At 45.8% G+C, this 16,963-nt stretch overlaps 1 protein-coding gene across 7 annotated transcripts in view; it reads left to right on the top strand.

Annotated features, from left to right (window-relative positions):
• Positions 1 to 16,963, top strand: part of ERC2 (ELKS/RAB6-interacting/CAST family member 2) — a 1,561,275-nt gene that overhangs the window by 520,341 nt on the left and 1,023,971 nt on the right. For all 7 annotated transcript variants that reach the window (XM_073644598.1, XM_073644595.1, XM_073644592.1 and 4 more), the window contains one exon: positions 866 to 1,059. In XM_073644598.1, the coding sequence (XP_073500699.1) occupies positions 866 to 1,059 (194 nt within the window). The remainder of the gene's footprint in view (positions 1 to 865; positions 1,060 to 16,963) is intronic.

Below are 16,963 nucleotides of genomic sequence, written 5' to 3'. Positions count from 1 at the left end.
GTAACTGAAGTGTTGACGTGTTAACTCAACCCTATGTCCTAAAAAATAAGAGAAATGGTTTGAGAAACTATATCAATTTCAGCGCTTGCCTTTACCCACCCCTCATGTATGAAGTTTAGAAAACACCTTCACATCATCATCTTGGGGAAACGTCTTCAGTTAATGGAGACTCCTCCTCCATTCAACAAAATAGAATGGAGGACCTATCATAGTACTTAGAGACCCTCACTTACCATGGGCCACTTATAGTACAAGTGTTTTCCAAACTAACAAACTTTTGGACAAGGTTATGTTGAAATATTTTAGTTTGTATTTTTTTGCTTAACCAGACCCCATTTTGTAAGCCATGCCCTTTTCACACCTCCTTTTTCAACCCCCTAATTGGGCATCTGGAGGTCCAGACTCCACCAATCATCCTGGTGACATGCACAGGAAACTTTCCAGTAGACGCCTTTGTGGCACCCACTAGATTTTCCAACTCTTCTTGGAGTCCTGGAAGTTTTCCCCCTTTTTTAGGATCTTCTCTTTGGGAGAATTGGGAAATACTGTGTACTCTCATGTGGCAGAAGGGCATTTAGGCCCCTCGGGGACTTTGCATATCATGCATTGTAACTTAATTATGCCCTCATTTCCATTGAAATCCACAGGTTTTTTTAATATTAAGATTTCTACCAGTTAACTATTAAAAATAGACCACTTCCCCATCAGTCCCGATATCAGCACTCCATTGGGACTTTTATTTTGTGCCAACACCACATTTCCTTCAATGCCCCACTTTTAGGTACTGCATATTTACACACTACATGTTCGTTTTTTTCTGTAATCGTTTTCTGCCCAAGGCTAATTTTTTTTTTGGTCCTTTAAGGCTCATGAGGCCGAAGATGATGGCAGGATGAACCCCGACCTCAACGATAGACTCAAACAACTGGATAAAGAAGTTTCTTACTACAGAGAGGAGTGTGGCAAAGCCCAGGCTGAGGTGGACAGGCTCTTACAGATTCTGAAAGAGGTGGAAAATGAGAAAAATGACAAAGACAAGCAGATAGCTGAGCTGGAAAGGTATCTTTTCCTTCTATTACATTTTTCTGTCTAGCCCAATACCAGTTTTATCTGACTTCTTGACTTGTACTTAGGCCCTTCTAGATGAGTAAATTACCAGGAATGGTCATTTCCATCTATAGGTTCTTCTAAACAGACCGGCAATCACTCAACAAAAAGCAAATTACTAGTTCATCCTTTGAAATGATTTTTAAGCCCGCTAAATAAATCAGCGTTATCAGCAGCACATCGATTCGTGTAAAAAGAGAATGTGCTGCCGATAAAATTATACTGTATGTACACAAAACAATTGTACTACTGATCCAATAATAACTTGCTCATAGGTTGATCATTGACCTGTCCAAACAGGCCATAAAACAACCATGAGGATGAAATAGCTAGTAAAGGCTAGGTATTCAGCTGGGGGCTGATATTAGTAGCATGGGAAGCTCTGTGGGTATTACCCCCTTCCCAGGCTTCAAACATCTGCCCCAGCTGTCTGCTTAACCTCCGCTAGAGACTAAAATTATGGGGAACCCCACGCCAATTTTTTTTTAATAAATCCTTTATTTTAACACTAAATGACAAGTACAGTAATCAACACTGTCACTGTACTTATTATATATGTGACTGACATGTTTCTATCTATCTAATCTATGTGTGATGCTCTATTCTTTGTGTTCTAAATTGTCTGGTACCGGTGTATGCCGCTGATGAATTGCCGGCCGGCTTTTTTAAAGAGACAAAAACACTACTATTTTTTTTTTTATAAATCCTTTATTTTAACACTAAATGACAAGTACAGTAGCCAACACTGTCACTCTACTTATTATATATGTGACTGACATGTTTCTATCTATCTAATCTATGTGTGATGCTCTATTCTTTCTGTTCTAAATTGTCAGGTACCGGTGTATGCCGCTGATGAATTGCCGGCCAGTATTTTTAAAGAGACGGGTGCATGAAAATTGGAGGGCACTAGTGTGTTCCAAGTGCCCTGCTATGTTTTTCATGCACCCTCCTATATACCCTGCATGCCTGTCTGCCTATGTATTCTGCCTGCCTGACGTTTAATTGAGCACCTTTCCCATCGATTTGGGCAATTTTTGACCTTCTGCAGACCGCCGGGGGGGGGGTGGTAGACCGCCAGAAGAATGCTCGAGTTTCCCATAGACTTACATTTGGCTCGTTGCTCGGGTTGAGCACCCGAGTATTCCAATGTGCTCGACCCGAGCTTCGAGCACCCGAGCATTTTAGTGCTCACTCATCACTAGTCATTACTTTAAAGAATTTAAATATGCAAATTGTCTCTTCAGAGAGGAAGAGGACTTGAACTCTAGTGCTATCTATTGGAGTTCACAAGTGTTCAAGTCCTCTTCCTCTCTGAAGAGACAATTTGCATATTTAATTTCCCAGAGGAGCATTCAAGGAGTTTGTCTCCTCATACTGGCGTGCCAGACCTGACATGTCACTCTCCACAAGGAGAAACCTTACCCTTTAAAGCACCTGCCATACCCGATAAGGAATCCTCTAAAAGCCCTGAAAAAGTAGAACCTTCAAACAACTCTGGTTCATAATTAGACTTTTTAAAGGTTTACAGTAGTAGAATGTAAGACCGCAAGGGCAGGGTCCTCCTCCCTCTGTACCAGTCTATCATTGTTAGTTTATTTACTGTAAGTGATATCTGTATTTGGTATGTAACCTCTTCTCATGTACAGCACCATGGAATCAATGGCACTATATTAATAAATATTAATATAATCATTTGTTCTCATTATGTAAAAATAATAATAATAAAAAATAACCTCCATAGATTATATAAATGGTTTTCACAAGTCTAAGGCTGGTGCTACGCAGTGACTTTGGCTGCGACACTTGTCATGCGGTTAAAGATTACAATGTGTCGCTGCTACATTATGACTCCTAGGGTACTGCGACCATGACAAACAAATCACAAAAATTCCCAACAGCAAAAGTCACCATGTAGCCCTAACCTAATGATAACTTCTAGTTCAAACTTATGAAGTCTAGTAACAGATTTCTGTAGGTGTTTCACAGGCACAGAGCTTTAAGGTAACCCGTCAAGTCAACCTAGGCCTCCAAACTGCCACCAGTATTCTTCAGAGCCATATTCCTTTGTTTTAATAATGTGCAATGCTCCAAAATCCTGCTGATATGAGTGGCAAAAACATTTTTATATCACCGCTCATGATGCATTAATTAGCTAGGACTAGTCTGTTGGGGCATATATTCCCCCGGGTGAGTTTTGCCTCACGTGATGTAATCGCATCCATTTGGCTTAAGTAAAATGTCTTTTATGATCTCCTGTCATAGCTTCAGTACAGGACTCTTGTTACGATACTGGTGGAGCAAGGCTGGAATCCAGAGGCCGGGGGAGCAAGAGCAGGGAGCTGAAAACAATAGTAGAAGTGCTTAGAAGTAGCAATAGGAGTTGTAGGAAAAGTAGAAGTCCTTAGAAGCCTTAGAAGTAGCATTAAGAGTTGTAGGAAACAATCTGTTAAGTCTGGGTAAGACAGTTCCCAAGAGCTGTCGACGGAACCGAGACTAGCAGCTAGACACAATACTCAAGCAGCGAGTGAGAGTTCCATGTGGCTTTTAGTAGGCCCAAACAGGAAACAAGATAGCTTCCATAGGTTCAGAATCTGCAATCTTGGTAAAGGGCGATTGCAGAAACACAACAGCCTCCAGTGGTAAAGAGTGGAAATGCAGCACAATTATCAAGGTGAATGATAGCAGCCATTAGTGGTCAATTCACAGAAGGACATCAGAATTCTGACAGCACGGCACGCTTATGTGAGATCTCCTGTATTGAAACTATGACGAGGAGGCAGTCAGGACTAGTCCATGGGAATAGAAGCCCTAAAGGACTAGTCCTAGCGGATTAGCATATCATGAAATTATAAAAGTGTTTTTGCTGCTCATGCTTGATAGATACTGGTAGCAGAATGGGAGCGTTGGGGAAACCTGACAAGTTATAAATCAGTAATATATATTAGTCTAATAAATGTGGTCTTATCATGTGAAATGATGAAGTTCTAAAACATCTCTAAAGCCTCAAACTGTAAATATTAGATGGAGAGCAAAGGGAAACTACAGTAGTATCGCTTCCCCTGTATGTGGCGCTGTGCTGTGCTGTGAGAGGGGAGGGGGAGTCCATGTTAGTCTCTGGATGGCTAAGCCTGCAGAAGAGACTCATACTATGGGAGGGGAGTAATATAACACTAGAAAGATCAGGTCAATTCTACAAAAAAGCAGCGTAGGTAAGGAAAAAGGCCCAAAATCTGTAGGTGCATGAGGAGTGACTGGTTATTTTTTGTTGAATAATAATACCCTTAGTCTTACATTTTGGATACAATTTTCATCTCAAAGTTAAAGATACTAAAATTAAATTATTTTTTCTGCAAACTTCTTTAGAGAAGCCCAACTTTATTTTTCATAACTTTTAAGGCAAGCGAATAAGTAAATTTCAACCTTCAGTGTAGGACGTCATGCAGAAATAACACATGGAACTTAAAATAGTGACTAATAAATACATTATTCATTGCTGTAAATGGCGTGACACCTCACCAGGGACCATGTAGAATCCATGTCTGGAAAATTACACATTACAAGTTTCAAAACAGTCAATTTTGGAAGCGAGTCCCATAACATCCCAGTCTATATGGAGTCACCTTTAACATGTACATGAGGTATGCAGATACAGCTGCCAACACAGCAGATGACTTTTCTTGAAACTTTTTATTTCCCTTTATATCACTATTTTTTTTCTTGTCCCTTTTTCAGTTGACATGGAAGGAACTCCCTTTGCGATAATAAGTTGAGGTCAAGAGGAAGTAGATTACAAGACGTGTCCCTATAGGTGTGAATGGTGTGAGTTTAGCACCTCGGTATATGATGTGTTAGCAGGGTAAACTTGGCTATCAGGTTCATTCTAATCTGTCTGGTCCCTTCACAACGGCCGTGATACATTTTTATGGCATTTGTGCTATTGAAAGAGGAAATATCGCACAAAACCATTAGCACATAAAGCATTTTCAAATTCCAAAGTCCCTGCATCTGGTGAGAATAGATCTGAACATATTCAATCCAGGCTGATGGGTTTTTTATGTTACTTTTTCCCTTTTCTTATTCTTGTGATTTGAGATTAAAGTTAAACTTAGTGTTATAGTTGTTAAAGGGGTTGTCCACTACTAGGACAGCCCCTTCTTGATCTAAATCTTTGGCCCCGAAAAAATAAAAAGTCTATACTCATCTCCTACGGCGGTGTCGGCACTCACGTGAGCCAGGCGTCCAATCAGTGCCGGTGTCACTGTGCCCGCCCTCTGTCGAATTGAACATGAAGAGGAAGTCTGGGCTGCAACTGATCTCTGACTTCCTCTTCATGTTCAATTCATTCGGAGACAGTGACGCCAGCACTGATTGGTTGCCTGGCTCACGTGTCAAAACAACCACACGAGAGCCCCAGGAACACGAGTACTGACACCACTGGAACGGCGCTAGCACAGGAGGTGAGTATAGGCTTTTTTATTTTATCGGGGCTAAACATTTAGATCAAGAAGAGGTTGTCTTAGTAGTGGAAAACCACTTTAAGGTTGAAAAAAAGACAAAGATCCATCAAGACCCAATCTTTCATCCTAATGCGCTGATCCAGAGAAAGACCAAAAACCCCATTAGGCAAATTCCTAATTGCTCCATATTTTGGGAAATATGTCAAATACTGTAGATTAAATCCCTGGAAAAACTTTCCATTTACAATATTATATTTTTCAAGAAAGACGTCTAGACCCTTCTTGACCACCAGAACATCACACAGCAGAATGTTCCATAGTTTCACGTAGTTTCCTGCTCGTATAAGAAAGATTTGCCATCTATGATGACGATAAAACCTTCTTTCCTCGATACAGTAAAGGGGTTTTCTCATTTTGTTTTAAAAAACAAACTGTCCTTTACTCATCCTCCCCGGGTTCAGCACCAAGTCTATGTCGCTGCTCCCGATGTCTGTTATTGTCTGCAGCACTGATGTCATATCGACAGCGCTGCAGCCAATCAGTGCTCTCAGGGTCTCCTCTCTAGTAGATGGGAGAAGCTGCTGAGTTCACTGATTGTCTGCAATGCTGTCGACATTATGTCAGCACTGCAGACAATAACAGACATCGGGTGCAGTAGTGGGGACTTGGCTCTGGACCTGGTAAGGGTGATTAAAGACCAGTTGTTTTTTTTTTTTTTTAAAAAAAACTGCATCTATTTGCCTCCAATATCAGAACTGCCCCTTTGTGCCCCCTATATCAGGATACACCTGTGCCCCTCCAACATAACTGCACCTGTGTGTCTTTGATATCAAAACTACCCATATGTGCCCCTGATATAACTGCACCCATGTGTCATTAATATCAGCTTTGCCCATATGTGCCCCTGATATCAGAGTTGCCCTTATGTACCCCTGATATCAGAACTGCATGTATGTGCCCCCGATATCAGAACTGCACCTGTGTGCCACCAATATCAGATGTGCCCCCGATATCAGAACTACACCTATGTGCCCCCCCAATATTAGAATTATCCATGTTTGTCTATGATACAACTGCACCTGTGTGCCACCAATATCAGATTTTCCCCTATGTGCCCCTGATATCAGAACTGCCCTCTATATGAGAGCTGCACTTGAAAGGGGTTTTCTGGCTTTCTGATACCGGGAAACCCCTTTAAGGATGCTCCATTTTCCTCTAGAGTATTGGCAGATCTAACCCCCAATTTTTTTTTGTTTGTAGGTTGAGTGTCAGGTTTTGAGCTAGACATTTGCTGATAGTGTGGGGGTTTCATTGCTGGGAGACCCACGATCAGCGATTAGGCTATGTTTACATCTGCGTTGGAGATTCTGATGCAGATTTGGCTAAATATGCCAGATAAAATTTGATTTGGCACTATAAAATTTTCGTCTTGAGTGCCGTTGGTTTCCACCATGTGCGAACTCCAGGACTGTTGTTATTTCTACTTTTCTTTCACTAATAATGGAAAATTAATTTGTACTTAGGTGAAAACCACGTTTACTAATATTACCTTTTAAGAACAAAAAAAAGTTGCAGGCTGATGCAAACTTCCCAAAATTTCCCCCCCTCGTAAGGTAATATTGAGATTGCAAGACAAGACACTACTAAAGGATGCTGCTGTATTCTAAGACAGAAGATGTCAATAATTCCTCCATGTTTTATTCTGCTGATTGGTAAAATCATCATTCATGTAAATGTAATTATTGAATCAAATTCTAATATATTTTCAGACTGTAGAGTTGTTCTCGATCATGATCATGATCCTAATAATGGATGTCTGTTTATTTTATATGTTCTCTTTATAATTTGGATTTTTCAGCTATGGGTGAGTACAGTATCAAGTCTGATATTTCTCTTACTTTCTGTGCACGCGTAGGATATGGCTAGATAGAATGCTTAAAGCTTGGTGATATTTTGGTTTGCTTTTGAAAATAGCTTTGAAAATTACTTTTTTTGAAAAATCTTCCAAATCCTGACAAAATGTACCTTCTCAAATTTTCAATTTTAATATACTTGGGATTTTTCATACCCACATATTTCTTCTGTCTCAAGTTTGTTTGTTTTTTTTAATCCTAATTCACTTAAAGAGAACTTGTCAGCAAGATTTTGCTAAGTAAACTACAGTAATTGACGTGTTGGGGCTGTTACACTGATTAAAATGATACCTGCGGTGAAGAAATCAGTTTTGTAGTTCTTGTGTAATCTGTGTTTGAAGTTTTCATTTGATGATATGCTCGTGCTTCGGGTCCGGCCTGTGGGCAGGTCTTATCTTGCTGATCTGGCCTAGAGCACCAAGAAAAGACCCTGCCTACAGTCCCGCCCGGAGCACGGGCATCTCATTAAATGAAAACTTCAAACACAGATTAAACAAGAACTACAAAACTGATTTCTTCACTGCAGGTATCAATTTAATCAGTGCAACAGCCCCAACATGACACTGCCTGTAGTTTACTTAGCAAAATCCTGCTGACACGCTCTCTTTAAACTGTTATTCTTGTCATTCCCATAGTGTGCTGTTGTCAAACACAGCACTTACAATGGCGCCATATAAATTAATTTATTAATATGCACACCTACTTATTTTGTGCCTGTTATTGTCTTTCTGCTTTTGCTTATACTCTTATTTAACAAGTAATCCCTTTGGCTGGGTATCTCTCATCTTTTCTCTGCCTTGCTGCAGTGTATACATAGTACTTATCATGAAAAGCACAAAGGGATTGTACAGGGTGGGCCATTTATATGGATACACCTAAATTAAATGGGAATGGTTGGTGATATCAACTTCCTGTTTGTTGCACATTAGTATATGGGAGGAGGAAAACTTTTCCAGATGGGTGGTGACCATGGTGGCCATTTTGAAGTTGGCCATTTTGGATCCAACTTTATTTTTTTCAATGGGAAGAGGGTCATGTGACACATCAAACTTATTGAGAATTTCATAAGAAAAACAATGGTGTGCTTGGTTTTAACGTAACTTTATTCTTTCATGAGTTTTTTACAAGTTTCTGAACACTTATAAAATGTGTTCAAAGTGCTGCCCATTGTGTTGGATTGTCAATGCAACCCTCTTCTCCCACTCTTGACACACTGATAGCAACACCGCAGAAGAAATGCTAGCACAGGCTTCCAGTATCCATTGTTTCAGATGCTGCACATCTCGTATCTTCACAGCATAGACAATTGCCTTCAGATGACCCCAAAGATAAAAGTCTAAGGGGGTCAGATTGGGAGCCCTTGGTGGCCATTCAACTGGCCCACGACGACCTATCCACTTTCCAGGAAACTATTCATGTAGGAATGCTCGGACCTGACACCCATAATGTGGTGGTGCACCATCTTGTTGGAAAAACTCAGGGAACGTGCTATCTTCAGTGCAAAAAGAGGGCAACACATCATCATGTAGCAATTTCCGATATCCAGCGGCATTGAGGTTTCCATTGTTGAAGAATGGCTCCACTATCTTTGTACCTCATATACCACACCATACCATCAAGATACGAGATGTGCAGCATCTGAAACAACGGACACTGGAAGCCTGTGCTAGCATTTCTTCTGCGGTGTTGCTTATAAGTGGTCATAAACTTGTAAAAAACGCCTGAAAGAATAAACTTGTAAAAAACTCATGAAAGAATAAAGTTACTTTAAAACCAAGCACACCATTGTTTTTATTATGAAATTCTCAATAATTTTGATGTCACATGACCATCTTCCCATAGAAAAAAATAAAGTTGGATCCAAAATGGCCAACTTCAAAATGGCCGCCATGGTCACCACTCATCTGGAAAAGTTTTCCTCCTCCCATATACTAATGTGCCACAAACAGGAAGTTGATATCACCAACCATTCCCATTTAATTTAGGTGTATCCATATAAATGGCCCACCCTGTATTAATCTTCAGTTCTATTACTGCTGGCTTTGGAAGAAATATGTCATGGCTTGTGAGAAACAGAATGCTTTCATGTTTATTGTGCATGTGATACAAATGGATCAAAAATGATAAAAGATTTATGGGTATGTGGGTCTCCCGACATTGGGGGAAAGAAAGGCTGCAATGTTGATTTTCATCACCCAATCCTTCTACAGTCAGAGGAGATAAGCCGGCTCCAGAGGTGTCTATCAAAGCTTGCTGTGGTCTTCCTATTAAAAATACATGCATGCTCAGTTGAATTGAGCATGCATGCCTGCTTTTAATAAGGACCGCTTAGTTTAGTTCAGGAGCGGACACAGACAGAAGAGGGCCCCGTGCAAGAACAGTATATGGGCTGTTTGTAATCCAATAGCTCATTGTAATGCACAATTCCACCTGCGTTGGAGGTGGTGGCCTCCTTACCTCTTGGTGCTCATATTACACCAATGGTATGTCCTCCCATGAAACTAAAAGGGTGATTCATCAAAGTTTTTTTTCCAGATCATCAAGACTGGCTAGAAAATTGCTGGCCTTGATGAATCGCCCCTTTAGACTCCAGACCTAATTCGACCTGTGCCATCACACTTCCATCTTCCTTATCGAACTGCCTACCAAAGGAATTAGTTAACCAACACCCAGTAGGGTCAAAATGTTGGAAAAACTACCTTGGTCGCCAATGGCAGTGATTCTACTGAATTGTAGCACTATCTGAGTACCAAAATAAATTAATATTAGTTTGCATGATACATGAAAGTGCGCAGTGAATCTTTTTGGTCTATTTAGGTTCACTACATTTTTAGACATGTTTGGACATTCTGTGAGTCCGGACTATTTTACCATGTCTCCTTTATCATTGATGCACATGTTGTGTGGTCCAAGGCCACATTGTCAGAACCAATCCGAGGGACTACAATAAAGCTAAAAGGGGTGGCATATTGAAAGTATATGTCTGAAATTAATGAAAGATTCCAAGACTATCATCTATCAAGAGAATGTGGGTCCCCTTTGCTTCCATTCACACTCAGATCTTACATGCACTTATCCATAGTAGTTTATGTGAGTTGCTGATGCAGCCATGGTCATTTTGGCCGCCTCTCCACCTCATGGCACAGAAGGGCCAGTATCTGGTCTATGGGATGGCCACACAGTGCTATATTAGTACTCTTATGTCTGACATGGAAATACATTAGAAAACCTACTAGACCTAGTCAGTATGACTGTGACCAGATATTAGGGGGACACACAGAATTGCATCGCATGCCACAGGTGAAGCCATAAACAACAGTATGTCCACACAGATACTTATTCATCTGCCATTTTATTTTTGTGAAAAAAATAATTACTACATTTGTGCTAAGTCTAAGGGATAAAGTTTCTCCTTAAGGACACTGCCAAGGGAGACTTATAGACCATACAAAGCTGAGAAATATGATTTGTAAATGGAGGAGAGCATGGTCTCCAATGCCTCCTTTTAGATGGAGTGATCTTGGAAGTCAATATGGAGCCTTGCCATATGACTTAGCATATGAAGCCAAACCAAAATCTACTCCAAAAGAAAAACACTGCCATTTGCATATGACGCGCCCTCTGGGCCGTGGGGTACCCGGTGCCGGGCCGGTAGATGCTGGGGGTTGTAGTCACAGTGGCGGTGACCCAGTCTGTGACCCAGGGCGGTCAATCCAAGGGGGAATTGTATATGGGTTTTATTAAAGAGTCCGACTACGCCACCTGTGGAATGCGGCTAAAGGGGGCCACCGCTGCGGAACAGTCCTCTGACGCTGGTAGTATTGCAGCAAGGGTATTATTACTCCCCACAGGAAGAGTTAACTTCAGGGCAGTGTGTGGATGTTGGTGGCTGTGCTGGGCATTGTAGTGCAGTGCGGGATGGTGCAGCAAGGAACACAGAGACAAGATAGTGCAGTCCCAGGGTCTTTACTCACAGTTATTGCAGTCCAGATTACAGAGCTCAATGCCCACGTCGTTCTGTGCTTACTCAGTGAGTTGTTCAGTCCACCCCCAGATAGCTCTGGAGTACTTATCAGGACCCCCCTTCTGTGTCCTTTCTCTGGCCTCTTCTCTGCACCTTACACCTAGTGACTCCAATCCGGTACCCGCGGGCCTTGGCGGGCGACGTCTGTTCCGTCCCCTGGGTCCTATGTGGCTACCTTCTCGGTGAGACTGGCGTGGACTTGTGACTACAGGACTTAAAGTACTGCAGCCTCCGGTTTCTAGCTGAGACTTGCAATCTTCTACTAGTTGAGGGATCCGGTTCCCTGCTGATGGCCTGACCCCTCCACCTCCCGGTAGATTCGGGCTTACGGGTGGCTTCCATCACTGCCCGTACCCCTGGGATCCTTTCTGTTCCTGGAGCCTTCCTGCTCCCTCTCCTCTCTTCTCTCCTCAGACTTGGGCCTCACTGACTAGGCCCGCCTCTGGAGCAGAGCTCGTACAGAGCCTCTGCTCCTGTCACTTCTCCTCCTCTGACTGGCTTGTCTTTCTAAGATGGTTCCCTCTTTTATACAGCTTCCTTTCAAGTGCTCCCCTGATCTATGTCCTACACCCACACCCACTACATGGTTCCCCTTTACTGTGGTTCCCCTCACTCCAGCCAGGGACCAGGGACTGAGCAATCTCGCCCTGCCCTCTGAAATGTGGTGTAGTGAATGCTGATGTTAGGGTCCTGAGCTGTACTCCTTCCTTACCTGAGGGTGAGATACCACACCTCTGGGTGAGATGCAGTACCTCTGTGGCGACTGAACCCTCAGGGGCCCCACACATACAATTTTTAGGCGGTTCTTTCCCCATCAGCCTAATCACTCTTTTGGCATTCATCTCTCCAATTTTAGTCAATGTTTACAATAGATGTATATGTTGAGAACATTTTTTCCCCCGATCATGGTATTAACCTAGCTTTAAGGTGCATTTACATTGGCCGCTTATCAAGACTGAACGTTCCCGATAATTGGTCGGTGTAAACGCTAAAAATTGGCTTTCTCTGCAGAACTTCTCTCTGTGCTGCCGAGAACAGTAAGAATTCATATTACTGATCATTCTGAGCCCATCAGAAGCGTAGTCAGCATGTCTAAACAGGCTGTTAAACGACCTGCGTGTGGCGCCCCTGAGGGTTCGACCGCCACAAGGATGCTGCACTTCTTTAATGGAGTGTAGTGTTCCTCCTCTGAGGTAAGGCCAGTGTGATAGTCGTGACCCAGCCCTTGCATCCAACACCACATTTCTCCACCAGAGGGAGCTGGTATGCACTAGGTGCTGCTCCTCTGGTTACAGGGAGACTGGGGAACCAAGAGTGAGGGGAACCAGTTAGTGGGTGAGGGTGGAGGACTTACAAGTTAGTTACACTTTAGATTTCATATTTAATTCAAAGCCATCTTTGATCTTGGTCCTTGTTAGTCAAGTTCTTGTGCTGTCTTGGTTGCTGTCAACTACTGTGTGTAATGTGACCTCCCTCCGGGAGCGGAGATTCTGTGTGGGCCTGCACCGGCAAGGGACATAGCCCCCGTACCCCGGCCTTGGGACGAGAGGTAGGTTGTAGACAAGGAATGTCTCAACCCGGCCAAGGACCATGATCAAGAAGCCCGGAGCCTAAGAGTGTGGCTCCATAGCAAATGGATCCCAGGCAGGATGCAGACGGAGTGGTGTACGCCACCTGTCCTCGCCAACTTGATATATTCAGAGGGACTTCAGCTGCAAAAGGGGTACCGGCCCCCAACACCCGACCTTGCTACTCTACGTCCTGGACGGGAAAGCCCGGTTAGACCCAGAGGATCCCACCGGGCATCGGACGGAGCGGAGCAGCCCCCGTGCCCTTGCTCTGAGAGGAGCTGAGGGAGACCCGGCCTATTTGCACAGACACGGACAGGAAAGGAATTGGTCTGTAGTTCAGGAACACTCTGCTGTGGGGTCGCGACTGAATGCTGGACTTACTCGGAGGTTGTTGGACCCCCGTCTCTGGTGAGCGCAGGACTCCGCGGGGAGCAGGGAGTCGCCTTCCTTTGCCATCAAAGTGAGTAAAGCCTTGGAAGTCCACCCCTATGGCCTCCGGACTGTTATTTCTGCGCCACACCGCGGGATGCGGGATCTGTTCTCCTTAACTACTACCCCCTCCATCCTGTCCCTCTGCCCTGAGGCCTTGCTCCGCCTGTGGGGAGTAGTAAGAACTTTGGCCGCGGTAACATCATGCCTCAGCGGACTGCAGCGGCGCTGGTGGCCCTTCACCAGGCACAACAGGTGGCGTAGTCGTTAACCAACCACTCACCCCGGATAAGCCCTCACCATCTCCTTTTTAATGTGACGGCCCTGAGCACGGGTCGGGTCCGGGCCACGGCTGCGTCCCATCTCTCCATCACAGGACCCGACACCGAGTCCCCCAACACCCAGGGTGAATTAAAAGGGCTTATACCGGACGTACTGAGGCGTCACATCACTGGCGTAGTCGGCAGGATCTCGTGCCCGCAGCAACGGAGAGGAGTGCCCATTGCTACCCGGTACTGCGCGCCTTTCTAAACAGACTGTCGTTTTCCACTTAAAATGGCGCCCGCCCAAGAAGAACGGACGCCATAATGTGAAGGAAGGACAGTGTCTTAGCACCTACCATCGTGGGCCTGGCTCCCCAATGGCGCCAAGAGGTCAGACCACCCCTTCCATTAGAGACTGTCCGCGGGGTAGTGTCCATCACCCCGGAGGGGACATCCGAGGGAGTGCCGGACGGCCTGCAGCCTTAGAGCCGCCCCAAAAGAAGGTGGAGACGAGGGGGGTGCAGCCATTTTCTCGAGTTCCAGCATCATCACCACGAGCAGCGACGATGGATGCCGGTGGAGACGGAGCCAGATCCCATCCCCACCTGGGAGCCCCTGCGGTCCCCAGCTACGGACCGGGCAAACTGGCCCGGGAGTTCACAGAGGCGGCTATGCGGAAGCGAGAGGAGCAGTGGCGGAGGAGTGAGGCCTTTACCCAAGAGGCTGCTGCCCCAGAAGAAGAGTTCCTGGAGGGCGCCTGCGGCCTTGGACTGGGTGAGTCGGAAGCCCTTACCCCGGCCGCGTAACAGGCCGAGCCCCTTCTGGACCTGTGGTCCGAGTGCCAGTTCCCAGGTGTGGTATCCTGGGAGGAGGCCTTCTCCGCGGAGCTCCAAACCGCCGCCATCTCCGGAGACCTCCGTGGTCTCTCACCTCCCGTCCCAGAGGAACCCGGATCTGCATGGGGGTCCACGGGCCCCAACCCGGAATGGTCCGCGCATTCGGGCCTGCTGCAGCAGCCCCTAACCCCGCTTCCGGCCCCCACAGTTACCTGCCCGGCGGCAGAAGAGTGGGCCTGGGATAACCAGGGGGGCAACCTAATGGGCTTCCCCAGGGAGACCCGAGCTGAAGCTCAGAGGAGGAGCGAGTATTGCTCCCAGCAAATTCAGCAGTTGAGTCGGGAGCAGCAGGAACGGGAGCTTCGTTGTGAGCAGCTTCAGGTGCGGGCCAAAGCTGCCAAGTCCAGGGCCCGCCAGCGGGAGGCGTCCAACCCAAGCCCCCGTGAAGAAGGGCAGGTGGTCCGCTTCCACCGTGAGGCAGGATGGGGCTTCATAAGGAGTCCCTTGCTGGAGCGGGACGTCTTCTTTAATCGGCGTGACGTCGAGCCCCAGCTCAAGAAGGGACACCCTGGCCGGAGTCTCACCGTGGGTGACATGGTAACCTACACCCGCCACCATGGAGAGCGAGATGGTACGCCCTGGATATTCATTTAGTGTCCAGGAGCGAGGCCCCTGCGCACTCCTCTGCGGAGGACCGGCTAGCCTTTCTCGGGAGGAATGAGCCCTTTCCCGGCGGGGACACATGGACTGAGCAGTCCCCGGCTGCTGTTACAGTTGAGTTCAGTTGCTTGTTTTATTACATTATGTTTATTTTGATTTTCTAGAGACACGTGTCCCTGCGGACTTGCAGCAGACAGACTCCTTCTATTGTAAATAGTTTGCATCTCTTTAGGTGCTCCATATTGGTTTTATGTGAAACCGTGCCTTTCTTCTACCTCAAGACCTCAGAAGAAAAACCTGTCAGGGTGGCTATGTAGGAGGTCCAACTCGGGATCTTCATGCCCTGCAGCCACCCCAGGGCCCACGTTGGGGGTTTAGGACAGGTCCCTCGCACTTCTGAACTGACTCCACGTCTTTGCACTTTAACCTGTCTGTTTGCACAAATGTCTCTGGAAAAATGCTAGCACTTTTATAATTTTATACTTTTGTACTTTTATACTATATACCCTGTTATGCAATATTTAAGAAATGTGCCTCCCATAAAAGGATGATAGTTTTTCTTGTTATATTAAAAAAGAAATTTCCTGGGTGTTACTTCTTTTGCAGCCCGCGGATGTGCTGTGCTTTACATGGGGGGAATGTGGCGCCCCTGAAGGTTCGACCGCCACAGGGATGCTGCACTTCTTTAATGGAGTGTAGTGTTCCTCCTCTGAGGTAAGGCCAGTGTGATAGTCGTGACCCAGCCCTTGCATCCAACACCACATTTCTCCACCAGAGGGAGCTGGTATGCACTAGGTGCTGCTCCCCTGGTTACAGGGAGACTGGGGAACCAAGAGTGAGGGGAACCAGTTAGTGGGTGAGGGTGGAGGACTTACAAGTTAGTTACACTTTAGATTTCATATTTAATTCAAAGCCATCTTTGATCTTGGTCCTTGTTAGTCAAGTTCTTGTGCTGTCTTGGTTGCTGTCAACTACTGTGTGTAATGTGACCTCCCTCCGGGAGCGCAGATTCTGTGTGGGCCTGCACCGGCAAGGGACATAGCCCCCGTACCCCGGCCTTGGGACGAGAGGTAGGTTGTAGACAAGGAATATCTCAACCCAAGGACCATGATCAAGAAGGCCCGGAGCCTAAGAGTGTGGCTCCATAGCAAATGGATCCCAGGCAGGATGCAGACGGAGTGGTGTACGCCACCTGTCCTCGCCAACCTGATATATTCAGAGGGACTTCAGCTGCAAAAGGGGTACCGGCCCCCGACACCCGACCTTGCTACTCTACGTCCTGGACGGGAAAGCCCGGTTAGACCCAGAGGATCCCACCGGGCATCGGACGGAGCGGAGCAGCCCCCGTGCCCTTGCTCTGAGAGGAGCTGAGGGAGACCCGGCCTATTTGCACAGACACGGACAGGAAAGGAATTGGTCTGTAGTTCAGGAACACTCTGCTGTGGGGTCGCGACTGAATGCTGGACTTACTCGGAGGTTGTTGGACCCCCGTCTCTGGTGAGCGCAGGACTCCGCGGGGAGCAGGGAGTCGCCTTCCTTTGCCATCTAAGTGAGTAAAGCCTTGGAAGTCCACCCCTATGGCCTCCGGACTGTTATTTCTGCGCCACACCGCGGGATGCGGGATCTGTTCTCCTTAACTACTACCCCCTCCATCCTGTCCCTCTGCCCTGAGGCCTTGCTCCGCCTGTGGGGAGTAGTAA

The sequence above is a fragment of the Phyllobates terribilis genome, unplaced genomic scaffold, assembly GCF_046119375.1.
Source record: "Phyllobates terribilis strain yellow unplaced genomic scaffold, ASM4611937v1 Scaffold_8__6_contigs__length_399053987, whole genome shotgun sequence".
In the NCBI taxonomy this organism is placed as follows: Eukaryota; Metazoa; Chordata; class Amphibia; order Anura; family Dendrobatidae; genus Phyllobates; species Phyllobates terribilis.
This window is presented reverse-complemented; position numbering and strand designations above follow the sequence as displayed.